At 44.2% G+C, this 21,788-nt stretch overlaps 1 protein-coding gene and 1 long non-coding RNA gene across 10 annotated transcripts in view; one reads left to right on the forward strand and one right to left on the reverse strand.

The window, feature by feature from the left end:
* Positions 1 to 19,884, reverse strand: part of SMYD2 (SET and MYND domain containing 2) — an 88,232-nt gene extending 68,348 nt beyond the window's left edge. For 2 of the 8 annotated variants that reach the window (XM_036912534.2, XM_036912535.2), the window contains exons 1-2: positions 19,197 to 19,876; positions 2,320 to 2,383 (exon numbers count right to left, since the gene is read on the reverse strand). In XM_036912534.2, coding sequence (XP_036768429.2) covers positions 2,320 to 2,383; positions 19,197 to 19,369 — 237 coding nt within the window. In that variant the 5' untranslated portion in view covers positions 19,370 to 19,876. Of the gene's footprint in view, positions 1 to 2,319; positions 2,384 to 19,196 lie in introns of all 8 variants that reach the window. The other 6 variants (XM_036912533.2, XM_036912532.2, XM_036912530.2 and 3 more) reach the window with 5 other exon arrangements.
* The window catches only part of LOC118926051 (uncharacterized), a 56,912-nt gene continuing 53,738 nt past the window's right edge, over positions 18,615 to 21,788 (forward strand). Inside the window, exon 1 of one of the 2 annotated variants that reach the window (XR_008999390.1) lies at positions 18,615 to 19,238. This is a non-coding gene — a long non-coding RNA (uncharacterized LOC118926051). The remainder of the gene's footprint in view (positions 19,239 to 21,788) is intronic. The other variant, XR_008999391.1, reaches the window with a different exon arrangement.

Here is a 21,788-nt window from a genome sequence, read left to right on the forward strand (position 1 = left end):
CGTGGGACTGTATCCTTCATCCTGTGGCTCCTTGCGACTCAAGCAATTTCATTATGAGTTGACTACTTGTACAATTTGTCTACAGGAGGAGAATAGGTCAACTCCCAAACTGCTTATTGTAAAGTAATAAACAGGCATTTTGTTACATACAGGTGGGTGTATTTGGTTAATGGGAACCTCCCAAGGGAGGGTACCCTCACTATGTGCTCATAAATGAGGCCTCAGAGTCTGCAAATCTGGGAGATGAAGTGGTCCTGAAGGCTAGGGCGCCACAATGACCACCTCAAAAACCCCAGTGCGGACTGCACTGATTCATCAGAATAATGCAGCCACTGAGGCTTGATGGAAGATAGGTGAGAAGCAGGCTCAGGAGACCCAGAGATAATGCAGCATCTCACACATTCTGCATTTTATATTAATGCAGTTTACAGTTAATCAGAGAAGGTAAGACTCATTTTATAATAAACATTCTTCATACAATGTACACATTAGTGTTCTTATATTCTTAGAATCCATCTACTTTCTTAAGTTAAAAAAAGCCCCTACTTTATTTTTTGCATAAAGCTAAGCTTCAGTCCAGCCTGAATTACTGAAATTATTATTTCTCATATGCCCCCACACCTATACCCAGCCTCACAGTTTATAGAGAACTTTCATATCTATTACATCACTAGGTCCTGACAAGTCATCAGGATCGGCACTACTGTCTTCATTTACATGTGAGGAAACTGAGACCCAGAGAAGAAACAGATGACCTGTTACCTGCCAAGTTCACAGACCTAGTAAGTTGCAGGGCTGAACTGCCTCCTCCTATTCTGTATTATATGTATATATACTATCTGAACTGGAGGTGATTTACTGTCTTGCTTCTCTAAAAAATCAGAATATAATGAGTTAATTTTTCTAGACATGCTTAAATATAGAAACAGCTAAGTTATCAGGCCTGGAATCAAATCATGTAATTCCCAAGGCTTGCTGATCTCTCCAACATGCAGCAAGCTAGCCACAAAATGCTCTGTCCACAACTGGGAGGAACAAAGTATGATCCTCCCGAAAACTCAGCGACAAGCCCACTTCTATTCCCACTGTCACAAGGCTGACACTCTCTGGAAGCCTGCTGTCGGGGACACAGGGAAGTGGACTGTGCATGTGGCCTTCAGGGCCAAGGTAGACGCTCCTAAGCCAACGGCTCGGCCTGTGGTTCATTCTGGCAAGGGGCCGTGGTGGAGCCCTACAGTCAGATGAGACGCGGGCTTAGCAACCTTTCACGCTGCTCAATAATGCCCTTTGGGGACTTTCAAAGGCCAACTGTGTAAGAGAAGGGAGAGAAAAAAATGAAATAGCAGATAATTAGAAGTAGACTGGGAGGGGGGCAGTGAATGACAGACACCACGTATGGGAAGAACAGCAAAGAAGGGCAGATACAGAGAACACCCTCCCTGTCACTTGGAGCTGCCGCCTAAGAGCATCAGCGTTTCCCGAAGTGTATTAACAGGTTTCACTGAAGAAACAGACTGTGGAGGGTACACAGAGGCCGAAGATCATACTCTTTCCAAATTCAAATTGTTAGAACATGGAACGCATTTTCTGTGGATACCTATGAACATTTTGTGGATCTGGTATCTTGTAGAAAAGTTGAGAAAACAACATTCCTAGTCCCTCAAAGAGCCCCCCAAGAGGTCCCCAAACTTGCTGTAAGTTTCCCATTGCCATGTTACAGGATGCCCTTGGGACCTGTCCATCAAACCAGACGGCCTGGCCCCTCAGCCCTGGATGCTGCAAAGGCATTAGCTCTAAGGACCAGTCTGGAGCCGCCGCCCTCTGGCTACACAAAAGCTGTGCCAGCGGCTCACCTAATTCTACTAGAGTCACACTGGGTTCAAACAGCCCAAGGGGGACAAGTGGCCTGCTTCTGGGGATACAGACCTGTGACAGTAAAAACCAAAACAGCTTAAAGATAGCATTTCAATACTTTCATTTGTCACCTCTGCATGCTTCATCTGTTGCTGGTGGCCTTGAGGGCGAACTGTCCCCCTTGGTAGGACACCTGCCTGTATCCAGCATGCCTCCTAGTGTCTTTCCCATTTCTCCTGTGCCTCGTTTTTGGTCCTGCGTGTGGCCCCAACATGTCATTGCCTATCACTGGATGCCCATCAGTTCCAGGCCAGCACACGGGGGTACCCAGCCACATCCTGTGCCACAATTAAGCTTTCCAGCTCTGCCTGCAAAAGGGTCCCAGGGAAGGCCCTAGAAAAATAAGGGCATAGGGGTCCCGATCTTCAGAGGAAACCCCTCCCTGCCAGTTGGCCCAGCACCTACCTGACACTCCACATTGCAGTAAAATGCCTGCTTGCATCTTCCACATTTGGACAATCCTTCTTTCCTTAAAAACAGAAAGGGCACTATAGTGGCGAGAGGCACAGAAATACAAAGCTGCACATTTTATCATGCCATAACAAAAGCCATCTGGTCAGAGAGCAGAGCCAAGACTCACCTTACCTTACTCTCCCCTTGTTAAGTTGCATTTTCCTGGAGGAGAGTTTGGACCAGATTCAGCCCTTGAGTAGGAGTGAGTTAGTCAAACAGTACATGCACCAACATTTACCAACCCTGACTGCGTGAAAGGCACTTTCCAAAATTGATGGATGGCGTGCACTTCGCCTCATGAGCCTGGCCTGGGACACCAAGCTGTTAACATCACCTGCACTATTACTCAGTAGCTTTGGGCAAGTCAGAGGCTCTTATGTCCTCATTTTCTCACCTGCTATAGAGGGGCAGAAATAAATAAGACTGTCTTGAAGGTTTGACATAAAGACAGAGGACTGCGGAGCACCTTTAGTGGTGGAAAGCACAAGGTGAGGAATAACCTTATTATTTAGAGATGCAGGGAATGCAGAAGATGGAATTGGGTATGTCAGTAATTCCAATGTCCAGAAAGCTAAGGTTAAGTTAGAGACATATAACTTAAAGTAAGTAGAGACATATCCTTGAATAAAATATTACCAGATCTGATGGGTAAACACACTCACCTTGTCAGTGTGCTACCGAGTGATTCTTCCGCCTCTTCATAACTAGATCAACTCTCCCTGTTCACTGCCACATTATTTCCCTGTTTCCCATAAAGGGCGGGGACAGTTGTTTCCCAACTGTTAGGTGTCAGTGTTTTTGTTGCGTTAGATAAGCCAAACTTTCCCCAAAAAACTGTGAAGCCACTGTGTTAAACCACATACAACACAACTCAAAAATTCTTTTGAGGTGGGGAGCAAGCACATGGTTAAATCAGAGCGCTCTCTGTTAAAACCTGCGGTCCTATTCTTATCACCGCCCCGAGGCCAGCTTTCTGACTTGGAGAGATGCCCATGGCACAGGGGACAATCTCGCAGCTGCCAGGGGTGCTGCACCGCCACGGGGCCACCTCACCTCCTCCCCTTCTGTGGCACGCCTGGAGGAGCTGACATTTTATAATATACATGTAATCGTGCGGCAGCGTCCTCCTCTGCTCCTTGTCAGCGAGTGGTAGTCACCACACTCCTCCCACGGAATCAAGGCCGCGTTCCAGAAATGCTACCGTTGGAACTAAACAGACTGCCTTGCAGTTTTCATGACAGCACTTGGATTCCAAGAAGCAGACTGCAGAATGCGTGGGAGCAAAACACATCTTGTGGTTGAGGCACAAATAAACATTCTCAGTTTGCGTATCTCAATAGTTCAAAAAGAAACCCACTAATTTAGCTGAGTGTGTTCTCTGGCCTGAAGTGCCCGCCGTGGAGGCATCTGCAGGGATCCGAAGTCTGACATTGCATTTTGGAATATGAACGACACCAGATGCCTCCTCCCTGCTCTTGTGTTTTATGAGAAGGGGACAAGGGCAGAAGGTGTGGTCAAAAACTACTGTGAAGTGACTTGTAAGCATCTGCTAAGTGAGATGGACCTTGAAGAAATGCCAAGGGGATGGGAAGTAAAGGCAGACAAAGCCAGGGAGTGATCTCTGAAAATTCTTTCCAAGAAAAGGTGCACTTGGAAATCGATAATGCCCAGAAAAGTGCTCATCTGAAACAGTAGTTTGTTAATGTTTGTTCTTGCAAGGGAGAGGTCACATGCGATCAAAGCTATGTGATCATTTGAGAATTTGATCAAAGCTATTAACTCTCCCCAGCAGCCCACCTTCTCCTCAACCCCCAAAATGCAACCGAAAATTTTATGAAATCTCAAGGGCCACCGAATAGCCTCTGCAGCTGGTTTAGGACTTACTGCTGTAAAAGATTAGGAATCTATCACAAAAAGGAAGGAAAGACTAACTGTTAAGTGTTGGCGATATGTTACGTAATTTCTACTCTCTCTCCCAGTGGTCCTCAAATGGTGGTCTGTAGACTTACTGGGTCCTGGAGACTCTTTCAGGGAGTTGGTGAGGTCAAAACTAGTTTCAGAATCATACTACTGCCTTGGCATTTGCACTGCGGAAGACATAAAGTAGAAAGGTGCTGGAGGTCAAACTGTTGGTACCTTGGTGCAAATGAAAGCAGACACCATATTCTTCACTTCCACACACCAATTGGCAGGCGAGGTGGGGGCCAGTTTCACTTGAGAATGTTCCTGATGAAGCAGTAACAAATAGTGATTGTACTGAATCTCCACTCTTGGGTATGTATCTTTTTGATATACCATGATGAAATGGGCAGGAGGGGTAAGGTATTTGTGCTGCATCCTGAAGGAGGATGGCTGTCTCAAGGAGACACACTTGTGTGCTCTCTGGAGTTGTAAACTGAACCAGCCTCTTTTCTGGAATACCAACGGAACTGGAAAGTATGACTTTAGACAAACTGTGCTTATTCAGACGAGTGTCTGGCAGATACAGTCTGGAAATGAAGGAAGGGAGCCTGTCACTTCAAAGAGAACAATAGAAATATTTGTTGCCAATGATAACATTTGTGCTTTTGAGCAAATATTATAATCTTGGAAAACATATATCTGCCACCCTGAGCCTGAGAGTCTCTCATCTGACAAGATTGGTGATGGTGTTGACAACTGTGATTTTTTTTTTGGATATGGTTTGATGAAATGAATCAACTTTTAGAGGCTCTATATAATGTAGTGAACCAATATTTTCCAAATGACCAGTGCACAATGTTTTAAAAATTATGCATAGCTAAGAGTCCATCAAACTCCAAGACTGACCACAGGGTTTTACTGTAACAAAGTACATAAAGTTCACTGATAGGCCTTCAGATTGCACTTTACAGTTGTAGACTTTAATACAATTTCACTTACAAATTTTAGTGTTGAATCAAATATCCACAATTCACTCAAAACACTATTAAAACACTCCTTTCCAACTACATATCTATTTGTGGCCATATTTTCTCCACATACTTTAACCAAACCTATGTAATGCCACAGACTGAAGTCAGAAGCATGTTTGAGAATCCAGTTGTCTTTGGGAAATCCAGACATTAAAGAGATATGTAAAACTGTAAAACTCCACTATTCTCACTAGTTCTTTTGTTTTGGGATATGGTTCTCATTAAAAAATGGTACTGTCATTTGATGGTGGTTGTCATTTTAAAATGAATAAATAAAACATTTACTGTTTTAATTTCCAATATGGTAAGTATTGATCAATATAACCCATATAAACAAAAGCTCTCTGGAGTTCTCAATTTTTAAAGTATAGAGGAAGTTTGAAAACTCCCAGCCTGGCAGCAAGTCCATCAGCTCTATGATGAAGTTATTATTCCTATTTTTCAAATGAAGATAATGTGGATCCTAGAGGTGAAAATAATCTAACCCAATGCGGCCATTCAGCAAGTAGGGAACAGAATCAGAATTCACACACTGAGGTGTGCATTTTGCCTCCATCATGAGAGATTATCCTTCCTTGAATAGTGGGACAATTATCCAGGAGGATAAACTACATGAAGCAAAAATAATCTGTTTGGATAAGCTTATGGCAATAACAGCAGAAGGAAAGGCACCCTTTACCATGGTCTGCATAATATCCCAGCAACAATGATATCTCATTAACGTCACTTTGCTTCAGAGACGCAGCGGGCAGAATCAGGATCATTTTTCAAAATGAGATTTGGGGAGGGAACAATCCCCAAAACTGTCCCAGGAATCCAAGTCTCTTGAAATAGGTTGGGATGAAATAAGGACTGGTTTTCCATTTAGTCTATGCAGAGAAGGACCCTCACTCCCATTCAGTCGGGTAGATGGAAGTGTTCCTCAGACGCAGGCTGGGCGAGGTCAAGCTGGAGCGCGTCCCGGGGGCCCTCGGGGACAGCACACAGCAGCTCTCAAGAGAGAGTAAAATTTGCTGAGCTGGTACCCGCATTGTGTGTGCCCGAGCGAGAAAGGAGAGAGAGGAAAAAGAGAGATCCTGTGAGTGCTTCACTGCTGCTGACCAAGAAGGTTAGCCAGAGAGAAACTGCATACAGGGTCTCCGTTTTCACTGCAGGAATAGACCAGGCATTTGGAATAAACTCTGCTCCTACAGAAGACACAGCCGTGAATCTTTCATTTGCTATGTAACGTCATCTGAATTATCCAAGAGCTTTGGGGGAAAGAATGCCAAACACAGAAAATAAAATTCCTCTCAGAGAAAGATTAGTAAGGTCCCTTGGAGACATGAACTGAAATAACCCCAAAGGAGGGGAATTCAAAGTGAAGGGCTGATGGCCTCTCTCGGTGTCTCCCCTGAGCTGCACATGGGGATTTGGGCCTGGGGTAGGGCCTGCAATTCTCATTTGACCCGTCTGTTTGGAGATTTTTAGAAAGCTTTCCTGGAGCTTTTAATGTGCTTCCAGAATGCAGAAGCCCCAGCCCAGGCCTACAGCAGTCCATTTGGACCGAGAGGTTTTTTTGGAATACAGAATTTGCCCAATGGTGTTGCAGAATTCTTCTCAGCAATGCAGGTTATTTACAAGGTAACTTGTCTTGAGAATGAATGGCACACAGTGGATGTATTAAGTGGCTAAGCTACCTTGATCATGAATATTAAGGTCAGAACGAAGGCTGATACCGCATTTTCTGTTACAAGGAAGTATTCCAAAAGCCAGGTGCGAGTTTCAAAAAAGAAAGCTGAGGCTTTCTTTCCACCTCCTGAGTCCCTCTTCATAACTTAGGATGAATGTGGTGAGTTACTTTTCCCACCTCCCTCTCTCAAATCCTTTTTTCTTTCTGGTACTTGAGATGTTCTGTGGTCTTGAGCAAATTATTAATCCTTTCTGAACCCATTTCCTCCACTGTAAAGAAACAGTTTCCATCTCAGAGGTTTGTTAGGAAAATTAAATGAGAAAATACAAGGGCATTGTACTCCTACTACACTTTTAACTGGCCTACACTTTTTTTTTTAAGTGATGTCAACTCCTGAAATATCTTCAGTACAGTCTCTCTCAGACATATTTAGAGGATTCCTGCTTCTAAAGTCTTTGTTTTATGGACAAATATCCATACTGCTGTGAATGGATTCACTTCTTTGAACTTCAGAAGTGATTCACCACAAAGGGAGGAAAGAATCATTACAGGAAAATACAATTTGATTATTAGTGACTGAACAGAAGGGAGAAGACACACTCCTGTCATTTGCTACTAGAGGAGACACACGCAGTGATGAATTTCCTTGCTTTTAGAATTTGGAAGCCATGAAGATCAACAAGTTAGAGATGTAATTAACAGCTCCTGCTAGTTAATGCATCGCCCCAGGGGCTGTTGGTCTAGATAAAAAGGATTTGGTCCCGTAAGGTCCCTACTTTCTGCTACTGAACCGGCTGCTTAGTGGGTTTCACCATGAAAGAAAATGATACTGGCATGGAGGGGGTTTGCAATAACAATTACTTTTAACTAACAGTGACAGAGGAAGTGACAAGTGCTCTGTGGAACAGAGGCAGCCCCAGCCAAATGAACAAGAGAAAAGGAAAAAAGCCCAGCAGCGCAATGTAACTTCACCACCGGTTGAATAAGACAGTTAGAAACAAAGTTAGCCTCCCACCCAGAGAGAGTGGTTACACTAGCTAATTTTTATGTGAGAGAAATAAAAATTGGAGGGACTGTGGCAGAATCCTATTGAAACTCTGTTCAGGGGACAAGGATAACATGAAGGCTGTCCATTCCTGTGTGATAGTGAAAGATGCTCCACGTTTCACTTTTATCCACAATGTGACAGTGAAACAGGACCCACGTGCAAGCAGGGAGCTTCTTCCCAGAGCCAGGCTGAACCTTCCCCTTCACACTGGGCTTTGTTCTGAGGCTTGTTAAAAGTTAGAGCCCAGGGCCTCTAGGGGAGGCAGGAACTATTTAGGGCAGTAAGGTAGCAACTAATAGGCTTTTGCAACTATTGGAATAAGAGCTGTGATGTACAAGGAGAAAGCTGGGCTTGGTGGTGAGGGCAATGAATGGTTGGCCTTGTTCAACAATGCTGACCCTGGGGAAAATGGGGCGATGTGGGTCAGAGGGCACAAACTTCTGGTTATAAGTTCTGCGAATCTAATGTACGGCATGGGGACTATAGTTAGTAACACAGTGTTTTGTTCTGGAAAGTTGCTGAATCTTAAGATTCTAACCACACACACGCAGGAAGGCTAACTATATGGGGTGATGTGCTAATTATCTTGATCTTAGTAACCATTTCACAATCTATACATATATCAAATTACCACATCATACACTGTAATATACATTATATTTGTCAGTTATTCCTCAATAAAGCTAAAAAATACTGTATACATGACTCTACATATCACTGATTCATTAAAAGTAAAGCTCAGCAATGAAAAAAAATGATGACCACTGATTTAGGATTCATTTTAATGCAGGCTCTGGTTGCGATGCAATTTACCTTTGCCTTAGAAAGAAGAAAAATTCACAAAGCTTATGGATAGAGGAGAGAAACATCAAGCCTATGGAACGGCGAACATTATATTCCTCTTTCCAGACACTGGATGACGTCTACAATCACATTTTGTAAGACCGGTAAATCTCTAAGAGTTAAGGCTTGCTCAAAGAATGAATAGAGGCACTTTTAAAATTAAACACTTTCCTCTGGAAACACTTTACATCTTAACTACTGCATGAGGTCAGATGACACTTCATTGCTAGTGAACTTTTGTTTCTCTGATGCCTACTGATTGGGAAATGGAAAGGGAAAAACAAATGCCTCTCTTTTTAACTTAGTTCTCTCAAAGGAGTCCACGATGAATAACATGCACCATTTCTTCCAGTGGTACAATAAATGACAGATGTGAATAAATACTAATAATATTAGATGCCCCAGTGACTGCTGTTGTCCTAACTTCCACAACACACAGGTGATTAAATATCAAGGAAAAGAACAAAACCAAAGTCATATAAATTCCAGTATTTAAAAACTTAGAAGGCTTCTAACAATCCTCCTCACTTCAACCTTTGGGCCACAGTGTAGGGAAAAAAACACATAAAAACACCTTTATAACCTGATACTAAATGTGAGTTTCAGAACATGATCAGGCCCTCTGCAGTCAAACATGAATATTAATTCCTTGCTCAAGAAACAGGTGACCTGCTCTGACTTAGAAACTGCACCTTTTTAATTGCTTCCAGAAGAATTTTAAGAGGTGATACTCTCTCATGCCTTTGGTTTCAGTTTTCTATAGACAAACAATACAAAATTGAACTGCCAATTTTTTTCGGTGAATTACCCCAATTGTGGACCTTGCCTTGAGAACTCACACTTACCAGATATTATTTGAATGGATTTAACAGATACTTTCTCTCAATCTATTTATATTTCTGAATAAAGAAGAATATTTTTTATACTATAAGACTGCACATGAAGCAGGGGGAAAAATACATTAACCTACCTTAGCCAACTAATTTCTATTGAAAAAGTATTATTTTCTATGTTTTGAGTACTGGGCCAGGCTCTGGAAGAATGATATTTTTGTGAAAACTGAGCTATTTGGGAAAATAAGCCCTACCTTCATGAGAGTGGTAAATATAAACATCAGGCAAAATGATTCAGCATCCAGATGGCCCACATGACGCTGAACGGAGAGGAAAGAACAAGAACAAGAAGCTACTCCTAGGACAGAGCTGTTTAAAAGACACAGAAGTTAGGGCCTGTACAGAGAATGCTGTCTTACTCATCTTTGAGTCCCCAGGGTTAGAGCACAGTGCCTAGAATGGTAAGGTGTTCAATAAATGTAAATAGCAAACCATTGTAAAATAAATATAAAGCAGCAACTAGAGAAAATGAAGAGATTTGTGGGCTGAGGTATCTATGAGGAGTTTCAGGAGAGAGATGCAATATGAGCCGGATCTCTCCTGAGAATGAGCAGACTTGGGGCATCAGGCCTGAACTGGGAAGGAGGCTGAGGATCAGGCAGGCAGAATTGTGGAGAAAAGCATTCCAGGTAATAAATGGACAAAAGGAAGACAGATGAATGGCACAGCACCTCTGTGGGATTCTGGGAAAACTGGTTGAGTTCAGGGTTTAAGTAATAAAAAGGGGGGAGGGATAATGCTGCCGAGGGTCAGGAGGGCACCGAATACAGCAGGCTCGAGCAGTCAAGATTCTGATTTTGTCCTGAAGGAAACAGGAATCAGGGAAGGGTTGTTGATGTTTACAAAGATTGATTTCCAATTAGGAACAGCACTGTATAATTGGGGTGGCTGTCCAAAGAGCCACTAGTAATTGCGTTGCAGAAATGAGGCTACTCATTTGATAAATATTTACTGAGGTGACAGAGTGCCGGGCCTCAGGCTAAGTGCTGGGGCTACAGAGACCAGGAGGACCTGGTTCCCATGCTTGAGGACCGAGCATGACGAAGGAAGGAAGCACAGACAAGGTGCTAAGGGTGCAGAGGTGAAGGGGCTAATCCAGCCTGCAGAAATCTGGACAGACATCTCAGAACCTGAGAGGCAGCCAGGCAAAGGATGGCAGGCAAAACCAGCAGCATGTGTGCTTGTGTACACATGTGTGTGCATGTGCATGGCTACAAGCAAGGTGGGCTTCCCACTGGGCAGCCCAGATGCTGCAGTGAGTTCTGTCGGGACTGCTGTCTGCAGACATAGGAAGAGAAGGTAGACGTGGGCTCTCTGCCCCTCCCTCTCTCTGTACCTAGAAAATATTTACTAGCTGGGTGTCTTAGAAGGCCTATCTTGGGCTGAAACTAAATATTCAATATTGAGTACAAATAAATAGATTGTTTCTAAATCCCTACTGCTTTGTGAGTCTGAAAGTTTCTAAAGTGAAAAATCTCTAAAAGGTGTTTTAAGTGCCATTTAGAAATATTTACTCAGGTATATGAGTGGGTTAAACTTCATTACTTCCAAAAAATGTCTAAGCAAAGCCATTATTGTAATACAGTGTAGGGGTGTTACAATTTCATTACACCTAAGTATTATCTCCTTTAGTTCACGAACTTAAGTCATGAACTAGGGTGTGTGCTTAAACATTCTGGTTAACAGAATTTTCTTCATGACATATGTGTATTGTCAGTTTTCAACTAAGGAGGAGAAAAAAAAAACTCAACCCCAAACCTACTGCCTTCAACAAAACATCTGCTGAAACCCTACAAAGTTCAAGGCACTGCAGGTAAAATAAAGATGAATAAGCCTGCGAGAATATAAACTCTATGGTGGTAGGGGTTTTTGTTTTTTTCCTCTCCTTCACAGTTGTTTCCCAGGGATTTAGAACCTAGCAAGTGCTCCATAAATATAATTGTTTGTTGAATACATTAAAAATAGAATCCCTGTTCTCAGGGAGGTTACCATCTCATAATCAACTGTCTCTTACTGTTGCGATGTTAGGAACATGAGAGGCTAGCACTGTAAAGGGCAATCGTCACCCTACCCAGATCTGTGCAACTGACAGAGAAGTGATTTTTTAGGTGGCACACGGGCAAGTTTCTTATGCAAACATCACCATGGTGACGAGCATCAACAAAATTTGAGCCCAGGACCTACCTCCCTGAAAAGTCCTGGTACTCACAGATTGAGGCGGAAATGCTACTCCTGGCCAAGATCTTTTCATTGTGTCACAGATTTTGCAATATAACTCCTTTCAAGTGCCAGGATATAAAAGTCTTGAGATTTTTATTTGGCTCGGATGAAAAATGGTATCTTCTTGGTCAGCCAGATTTTCTTTCCGCCTTCCTCCCTCCCTCCAGAAAATGCCTCTGTCTTCAAGCCCTGCTAGGAAATTCGCTGCTGGGGTAAGTTGTCTCTCTCTCCTCCACGGTGATTCCGGATGCCCAGGGAACTGACAGGCCTGTTACGTCAGCGTGCACTTGCTGACCCGCACCAGAGTCTCAGCTATCATAAACACACATTCATTTTGGCTTCTAGGGACTAGAAACTTGCCAAAGAGAAGCACTTATGAATTCTCAGATCCACTCCTTGCTCTAAAAGCTAACCCAACCCATTTTAGTAATGTACATGCAATATTTCCATGTAGTCATCTGAAACCTTTCTGCTTCATGTACAAGAGTCACCAGATTTTATGTTAATTAATTGGCACAAGGAGTTCCATACTATTTTTAAATTTGTGATTGAATTAGAATCTGAGAGTCACAGCTGGATTCTCAGCAAATGCATGGACTAGAAAGATGTTTCCTGAGCTCTCAAGATTTTTGGTATTATTTTCGGGTTAAATTGCATATTTCAGCCCTCCAGAGAAGTCTTGAAGAGATCTGATTTCCTCCCGTTCTATTGTGTTGGTGTGAACGCCTTTGCAATTGAAAAGGAGGCCTCCCAGGGTGGTAGGCAGAGCATCAGCAGAAATTACACCAAGTGAGGTAAGTGGCTTTGTGACTGGTTAGAGCACCAGTGCTAATGAGGCCAAGGTCATGGGTTCAACCCCTGAAAAGGCAGTTACTAAAGTCAATTACCTGCCAGAGGACTGTGCCCCTAAAGTATCCCAGCTTTGCTAGAAATCCAGATGTGAGGTGGGGATGTGGTGGGAAAGGTGAAGGTGATGTACAAAGGCTGACAATGCAAGTCCCTTGAGAAGGGACAGAGCCCTCTATTCCTAGAACTGGCCTCTCCAGGGTTAAGGGGCCAGCACAGGGTGGCTCTCCCTCACAAATGCTACAGAAAACCATGGAGCTGCCGAGCTGACAGAGGATGGCTCAAAGTCTGGCTCTGGTCAAATACAACCAATGTGCTCTGTTCCAGTTACCTAATGATGACCAGGACATCCTCACATACATGTGCAAAGATGTAGGCAAACCCAGAGAGGGGCTGTCTGTGAGATGAGCAGGAAATGGGGGTACAGAATCAATAAGGCAGGGGGTGTCTTTGAAATCACACTGGCCTCGTTTAGACCAGATGAAAGCATGCCTTGACCTGGGAAGCAGGATAACTTCATTCTACATCTGGGGCCCAAAGAAGAAAGTGTGTGTTCAGCAGTGGGGAATGACTTTAGTTATTAATGACTCCAGGAATATAAAAGATGTTTATAATTACTGATTGCCTCCTTGGAAAGCACAAATAAAGTGACATAAGAATGCAATTTTTTCATGTTCTCATTACATGGACAAGAAAAAGAAAGGGGATATCAACCTAAGGCAAAAGAGGTAAGTCTAAAACACCAACATGAAGTAGAAACTTTGCTTGACATTCTCTTTGCAGTTCAGAAACAGACACTTTACTGTCCCAGGTTCTCACCAATTCTGAGTTCTCCTGAAGACTAGTTTTTGCCCAGCTATAGCACTGAGCCTTGGGTGGTTCCCAAAGACATTTAAGATGATGTGTCTCAACGTTTTCTCATGAACCTTCTGACAGTGTGCAATCTGCTTACCATCCAGGGGCCTCCTGGCAGAGCTCAAATTCTATTTCTAAACCTCACCAATTTAACTTTGCACAGAACAAGGTTCTGAAGAATGTATACATTTAAGAAAAAGAAAAGGGGTTATATACTGATGCTACCCTACCAAAGGGCACAGAAACAGTCTTTATATGTTGGCATAAAGCCAAGATAATAGTCTCATCTTAGTTCCAGCAAAAATTTAAAAATATTCCAAACCCACAGAAGGACCAAAGCCTCCTGTTCTTTTCACATTTTATGACGTGTGGTTGCTAACATACAAAATAATATATGTAGCTCTTACACAAATCCCAAAGCATTGTAATTAAAAAATCTCTGAACCCATAGCAGCATAAGATACAGATTAAAGATAACAAAATCAATTTATTTGCTAAACTTTTAGAAACAATGTATTAGTTTGTTTCATTACCTATTGGAGTAGTGGGAAGCAAAAGAAGAGAGGTAATAAAAATTGCATTCACACCAGGAGAAATCAGACATGAATTATGTCCCAGGGTCCAGGTGTGGACCACCCGTAGATTCAGGCAAAAAGGGGCAGGGGAAGGAAACTCACGACTCATGAGCAGGAAGATATGGCTCAGTCCACGAAGGGCACAGAGCCTAACCCATTAGGAAGCACTCAATAAATATTTAACCAAAATTTTGTGAGACTCAAGGAAACCACTTAACATCTCCAACAGTTTCTTCCTACATAGAATGGGATAAGGCCCTCTCTACACTAAACCATCCTTGAGAGGATCAAAATAGGAATGTATCTGGAAATGCTTTACGAGCTGCAAAGAGCACCATGAGCTGAAGGAATATCATTTTATATGAGATCCTCAGATTTTTTGATGGAGAGGATTTTGTGCAATTGCTTTTGGGAGGGAAAGGTATTAGATGGTGGTTTTAACTCACCAGGGTTTGCATTCACTTCAGGGTACCCTGCTGTTGTTCTGTCTCTTTCATCTCAAATCGTTTCCAAACGTGCAGCTTGGTCGCTGAGCCCCGAGAAGCTATAATAGAAATTATGCTCCCCATGTATGAAAAATATGCATGTGATGGTGCCCGGCACATCTGAAGCCTTTAAGGACTGCTCCTTGCCATGGCTGAAAGAATCATGCTGAGAGTAAAGAGCAGAGAGGAGCCAGCGTATGCTCACTGTGTGGACAATTCTGTTTTCCTCCATTTCTCTTTTCAAATATCTGTTTAATCTCATGGTAAAAGAGTATTAATGTGTCTGCGTACTTTGGAGCGAGAAAAGGCTCTTTACCTCTGTAGGTTTATTATATCTTTTCCGTTAGGTTTTGAAAAGCAGCGAAAACTGATCCCAGAAACCCGTTATTATTCTGGGGGATCTGGGGTTGAGAACTGTTGCTTTTAGCTTTGGATGGACGTGCCATCTGAATGATGACTCTATTGGTCAACAAGTTCCGGTATTTGCTTCCCAGTATCCCACGCCCCAACCCAACTGTAATGAGAATGTCAGTGAAAACTGCAATATTGTTTCATACTATTTAAACATGTAGCCGGCAGAGCTCATCAAAAAAGCACAAGTGAGACGCCAGCCTGATTTGGACAGCTTACTCTGTGCTAAGCACTTGACTTCTACAATCTCATTTCATTCTCCTGTAGCTCTGTAGGTAGGTCTTGACGTGCACATTTTAGAGATAAAGGAACCTAGGAGTTCAAAGAAGTTAAATAATTTGCCTAAAGATAAGCCATGAGGAAAGAATGAAGCCAGAATTCAAACCAAGTCCATCAGACACCAAAGATCCTGCCTTGCAGTCTCTAAAAAAATGAACTTGAAATAACTGTAATGTTGATAATGACAACACAATATGTCATTATCTAATATACAGATGGCTGAATTTTGTATTCTTTAATGCAACATTTTAGAGGAAATCTGTTCTTTGTATGTTTTTCATCTTACTATCCACTTTTTAAAATACAGGCAAAAACGAGGGGATCCTCTATTAGAACGTGTTAACAATTTTCCATTCAGGAAGCAAGAGAATTTGAGAACATCTGAAGCCATCTCTCCCCTTAGACACTACAGTTCTCTGAGAATGTTCCAGAGTAAGCAGAATCTCAGCAGCCCTGGGGACAACGACCCCTTTGGGGGTGTGGCTTCAGGAGGCCAGGACCAGGGATATTTCACAGCATCAGGAGTTCAGGGCTCTTAATACTGATTAAAGTTAACTAAAGATGACTTTGACAGTTTGGCAAAATAATGAGAAAGATAAGCTGAATACTGCTACAGAGTAAGTCTGCAGGACATTATGTCTTTATAACTGCTGAATATATAAAATAGGACATCAAGATCACACCGTTTTGCTCACACAAACATTTTAATTATTTGAAAAACCAGTCTACTGAGCCAGACATTATATAAATTCCCTGAAACTGGGTTCCAAATAGCTATATTCCAAGGAGGTTAAGTGGGCCTTTCTACCTTTCCCCCATACTCAGAACAAATGGGAAAAAAAACCCAACAATATTCTTATCCTTATATGACCCATAAATCAAGAGAATAAAAGATCAAGAGGGAGGTATGTCCCTACCTGAGGAATTGCATGCAGAATGAATATTCAGATGCAACCCTGGGTTACAGATTTTTCCCTTTCCAAGATGTTAAAATACGTCAAAAAACGTCAAATACCAAGTCTGAAATAAAACGTAAATGTTGGCCACAAAATGTTGGCCAATGGCTAAAAAGCGTGCGTGCGTGCGTGCGTGTGTGTGTGTGTGTGTGTAAAATGTATCTAAGAGGTCTGATAGGGCTGTTCCCCGTTGGAAGACATATTTTTAGGAGCTGCCTCCCAGCAGTTGAAGCAACATACACATCTTCCCAAGTGTCACCCACCAAACAGAAAACGTGATACAAATTTAAAACTCCCAGAAACAAACCTCTGCCTGAATTGCCTTGACAATAAGAATCCCATTATACTGTGACCTAAGAAACTTCCCATTGTTTTTCAACTTATAGAACACACTTATTCCTGAACAAATCATTTTTTTCCTTCAAAATAAGTTAAACCCAGATACAATTAGACCGGGAAAACCTCCATTGGCTTATGATCTTAAGCAATATTGTTTACACTAAACTGCTGGCAGAAGAAAGAATAAGGAGTATCTTTTTCTTGGGGCTGGAAAGTGGGGTGAAAGTAGATTTTGCCCATGTGCTTCAATAGTTGAGAATTCAGCTCCTACTCCCTTGAGGCACCACGAAGACATGCGTGTGTTCCTCTGGTACAGCTGGACAGATGGATTTGTCCTTCGTCATACACAAATAGTTCAGAGGAAAGGGTGCTAAATCTATAAGAATGATCTAACCACTAATTCTAAACTAACCAGATTTAATAGAAATTATAGAGTGGAGTACACAAAGATATTTCTAATTTCATATCATGGTATCATTATTTCTTGCATATTGTTTTGATTAATTTCAAATGACTCCTTGGAGGAAGAGCGAGAGGAAAAGAACTGGGGGTGTTGAGAATCAACTAAGCCAAACAGAGAAAAGTGGCAGGAGGGAGACGTAGTGGTACCACCCAGTGCATGCGGCAGCCCTGGGGAGGGGTCTAAGGAATGTTGTTCAGAAAAAGAAAAGCAGGCTGTCACAGAGGGCAGGGTGATTTGTAGACTGGCATCTGACCACGCCTTAATGGTCCACAGTTGGGGGTGTGTATAGCAAATACAGTTAGGAGGCTCACAGCTAAAGAGAAGCAGCTCTCAGCTCCACTTCTCCCCCTCTGAACCCAGAGGGATTTGATCTTTAATTCACTGGAGGACTGGTAACTATCATCTGGTACCTACTATGTGCCTGGCACCAGTCTTCCCTCACAGGTCAGACTCCAGAACCGCTGGGGATCCCGGGTGGAGGGAGGCACCTTCTGTGCTGGGTGACCCCGCTTTGTTCCTGTCACTCCAGACACCCACACTGCTTCAGACTCTGAGACACAGCGAGGCTCAGAAGATCAAGGGACCAGTCACAGCAGCCTTTTTAACTTTGGGAAAACCCAATGCTCACTTCACTCAAACGTCGCAAAGTGGTGCCATGACCCTTCAGCTCTTGGCTCACCAATTCAAAGAGCCACATCACATACAGCCCTTAAGCTGCCCACGGCATGATTCTGTGTCTAGTTCCTTTCCAGGTCCCCCCAAGCGGAAGGCAGCTCTGGCAGGGAGTCTGGGCAAGATTGCTCTAATATTTAGCCTTTGTCCCTTCCTTTGCTATGTCTTGTCGTAGAATAAGGCACACAGGTCTCGGAGATTGGGTACTTCAGTGTCTATTGGACTTGACACCTGTACTCAAAAGGTACTGGTAGGACCTTAGGTCAGCTTAATAAAGCCCAGAAATCTCCATTTCAAAGATGAAGAAACTGAGGTTCAAACCAAGTAAAGCCTGGTACATTCCTCAGAGACTAGTGGAAGGTCACATTGGAACTTAACTCCCAACACCATGCTTCCTGCCTCTGGAATTGTACCGAGCACTTAACTTGGTGGGAAATGGGCAGAACTGAAGAAAATAGATTCCATTCCCTTAACTATCCGTGTGACTGTATATACACAACCACACTTCCTCTGTGGGCCTTAGTTTTCTCACCTGTAAAATGCAGAGAGTGCTGGATTGGTGATTTCTAATATGCCTTTCCCATCTGAAACTGTCATAAGGCTTGAGGATATGATTCTGTGTGTGTGTATGAATATATGTGCATACATGTGAACATACACGTACATATGATGTGCTACAACTAAAGAACATTGCCGACCCCACGTTTTGCCTAATACCCTCGGAGATCCTGTTTACCCAATCCCAGACGAAGGCTAAGAGATCCCATCAGTGCAGCCCTTCAGGGTCCAGGAAGGTGGTAGGTACGCCTCCGGCTTCTCTTCAAACACAGGGCAGAGTGAGAAGAAAGAAGATGGGCCATGTACTTTTGCGTCATTAAGTTCCTTGGAGGAACCAGCAAGGCTGGGCGGGCGGCGGAGGAGTGGAGGGGCTGAGGGGCATATATGACACAACACACCGCAGGAAGCACAAGTTAAAGGTGACGGACGGTGGCAGCCAAAACCTGGGGATCTTGGGCAAGGCACTGAGTGGAGAGCGCATGCCCTTGCTTGGAAGAAGCCTGGCTCCGAGCCCACGTTTGAGGGCAGGACCCTGCGGTCCCGGGCGTTTGCACATCCCGCGTGAGCAAACTAAGAAAACGGGACGCGCAAGGCGTGCGGCGGGAACTTGGCTCGTCTTTCCTAACGCACGTGGCATCTCGCGACGTGGAGTTAAAGCGCGCGGCCGCCGCCCGAGACGCGAGCGCTAGGACCCCGCGCGCCGCGCGCACTTCCTCCCGCCGCGGTCCGAGCCGCCCGCGCGGGGCCCGCGGCTCCCGCCCTCCGGCCGGCGCCGCCCTACCTGGCGAAGCAGTACTCGCAGTGGTTGCCCCTCTCGTTGACCGTGAGCACGTAGGCGTAGGCCGGGCAGGAGAAGAGCAGGTCCCCCACCTGGAAGCACCGCAGAGCGCGCAGCCCCCGGCCCTTGCCCGGGCTGCAGAAGCGCTCCAGGCCGCCGTCGCCCTCGGCCCTCATGGTGGTGGCGAGGCGGGCGGGCCGCGCGGGCTGGGCCGGCGCGGAGGGGCGCCGGCGGTGGCTGCGCTGCGGCTGCCCGCGAGCTGTGCTGGGAGAAGCGTCACCCAGAGCGGCGGGGGGCGGGGAGGCGAGCCGCCCGGCAGACGCGGCGCCGGGCACCGCTCCCCGGAAGGGACGGCGGCCCCGCCCGGTGCCCGCGCGTCGCCGCGGGGAGGGGGACAGGCCCGGGGCCCCGCCCCGCGCGCGGGACCCTCAGCGACCTCCCCGCGGCTGAGGAGAGGGTCCGGCGTGGCCTGACCAGGAGCCGCAGCCCCGGCGGCCCGTGGAGGCCGGCCGTGGGACGTGTGCGCCTCCGCGGCGGCTCCCGGGAGGAGCGGGACGCTGTCCCCTCTCCGGCGGGCAGCGTGGGGTCGCCAAGGGGAGCAAGCGTCCAAGGTCCCCTGCGCAGTCGCCTCGGCCGGTCGGATGACGCCCTTGGTGAATTAAAGGGGGCAGAGATGTCTCAGACGTACGTTCCTACGTCCTTGTCAGAGGCCCTAGAAGGAGTCATTCGGGACCCAGAAGGAAACCACAGTAGAAAAGTTTGATGTGCCGAGGGTGAAAGGGTGCTTTCCCAAGGTGGAAGGTTCTTAAACCAAGGTGGAAGGTTCTAAAAAGCTAGGGAGTCTCTAGCATATTCAGTGTGGACGTAAATCTTCCCACTGACCCTTTAGTGTGAGTTAATTACGAGGACAGAAGAGGAAATGAACCGAGAATCTGCATCCTGGGAACCATGCAGAGGAAGCGGGAGATAACCTTCCCTTCAAGGGACTTAGACTCTGGTTGGTGGCAGAGGCCATGCTGCGGCCAGAACTTGAAGCTAGAATTTGCAGTGGTTTTAATCGGTTTGATCATTCACCTCTATCATCTTAAAAAGTCATTTGCCTATGAGTAACACAGGATTTAAAACATGTAAAGCTCATAGAACAGTGCTTACTTAGCATGTAAGTCCTACAAACATGCATGCTATTGGTATAATTCATACGAGAAAGAATAATATGAGCTGTGTTCCACTAGAATTGTGTAAAGGCTGAAACTGATAGACATACAATAAAAACACTAAAAGCATGAAGAGAGAATTAGAAAACACGAATACTTAAAATTCAAGCTTGAACTCAAACTGTTAGACATGTAAGTTCAGGACTAGTTTAGCAAAGGGAAAGATGAGTATGATTTGGAGTATAAGATCAGGAGTTTTTGACACGTCAGTAAAATTCCTAAAATCAGTAAACTTCTTTCCCTTTTGTAAAGAAAAATACATTATGGGTATTATTTCATTCATTCAGTTTTAAGAACTCACTGAGTGCTCCTATGTGCTAGTGAGTGGGATGGAAAGATGGACAAAATGGCCTGAGTCTTTGCATTGGACCCATTCACAACCTTGTAATAGTTACCATTCATTATTTGAGTATATGGGCCATGCATTGTGCTAAGTGCATTAAACACATCTCATTTAATCCATAATTACAGTGACCCCATGAATTAGGTATACTAGGTCCCCCATTTCCAAATTAGAAACAGATTCAGAAAGAAGAATGTCCAAGGTCACACATTAAGTTGTAGAATTTGGTTTCAAACTCAAGTCAATCTGAATTTGAGGCCCTTGCTATCAACCCAGATGTCCCTCCACAAACAAATACAGCTCGCTGGGAGGTGTAATTGTGGTAGCTTGTAAAAAGTCTGGGAATACAGGCAGTGAGTGACAGACTCAGCCTGAGGAACAGGGGTTTGTACAAAGCAGGTGCCACATTCAAGTAACATTTGAGCTGAGCCTAAGGGATGGACGGAACTTTATAAGTGGAGGAGGGGAGAAGAGTTTTCTGGGTAGAAAGAACTACATGCAAAGATAGAGGGACTTGAAAGAATAGAATGTGCATCAGAGAGGGTAATGCTTGAACTATGATCCAAAAGATGAATAGAACTTAATCAAGAGAAGAGGAGTTGGGACAAGCATTCTAAGCAGAGGGAACAGCATGAGAAAAGTTTCATTGCTAAGACAGTGATAAGAGAGGAGCTACAGGAAGAGTGTTGCTTAAGATGATTTTAGGAGGTATGTTGGTCTCTTTGGTGAGGCCATTGGAGTCCAGTTTGATCAGTAAAAGCCTCTGGTGGGTTGTAGACTACTTATGACACTCACTACCTAAATCAGTTCTGACAATTGTATTTATTACAGATGGATATTATTTTTATGTAAATGAAAGAATTTTCTCAAACCTCAGATGTTTTTGAATAGATGCCTACTTAGGCAAATCTTGGATAAATGTTTGGGCTCCATAGTTTTTAACATTCTGCTGGGGGTAGATGGCTCTAACTAGCATGAAGATGACAAAATTGACAATTATAATATAGTAAATAAACTATATTATAGTGAACAAACAAT

The sequence above is a fragment of the Manis pentadactyla genome, chromosome 9 (genome assembly GCF_030020395.1).
Source record: "Manis pentadactyla isolate mManPen7 chromosome 9, mManPen7.hap1, whole genome shotgun sequence".
Lineage (NCBI taxonomy): Eukaryota > Metazoa > Chordata > Mammalia > Pholidota > Manidae > Manis > Manis pentadactyla.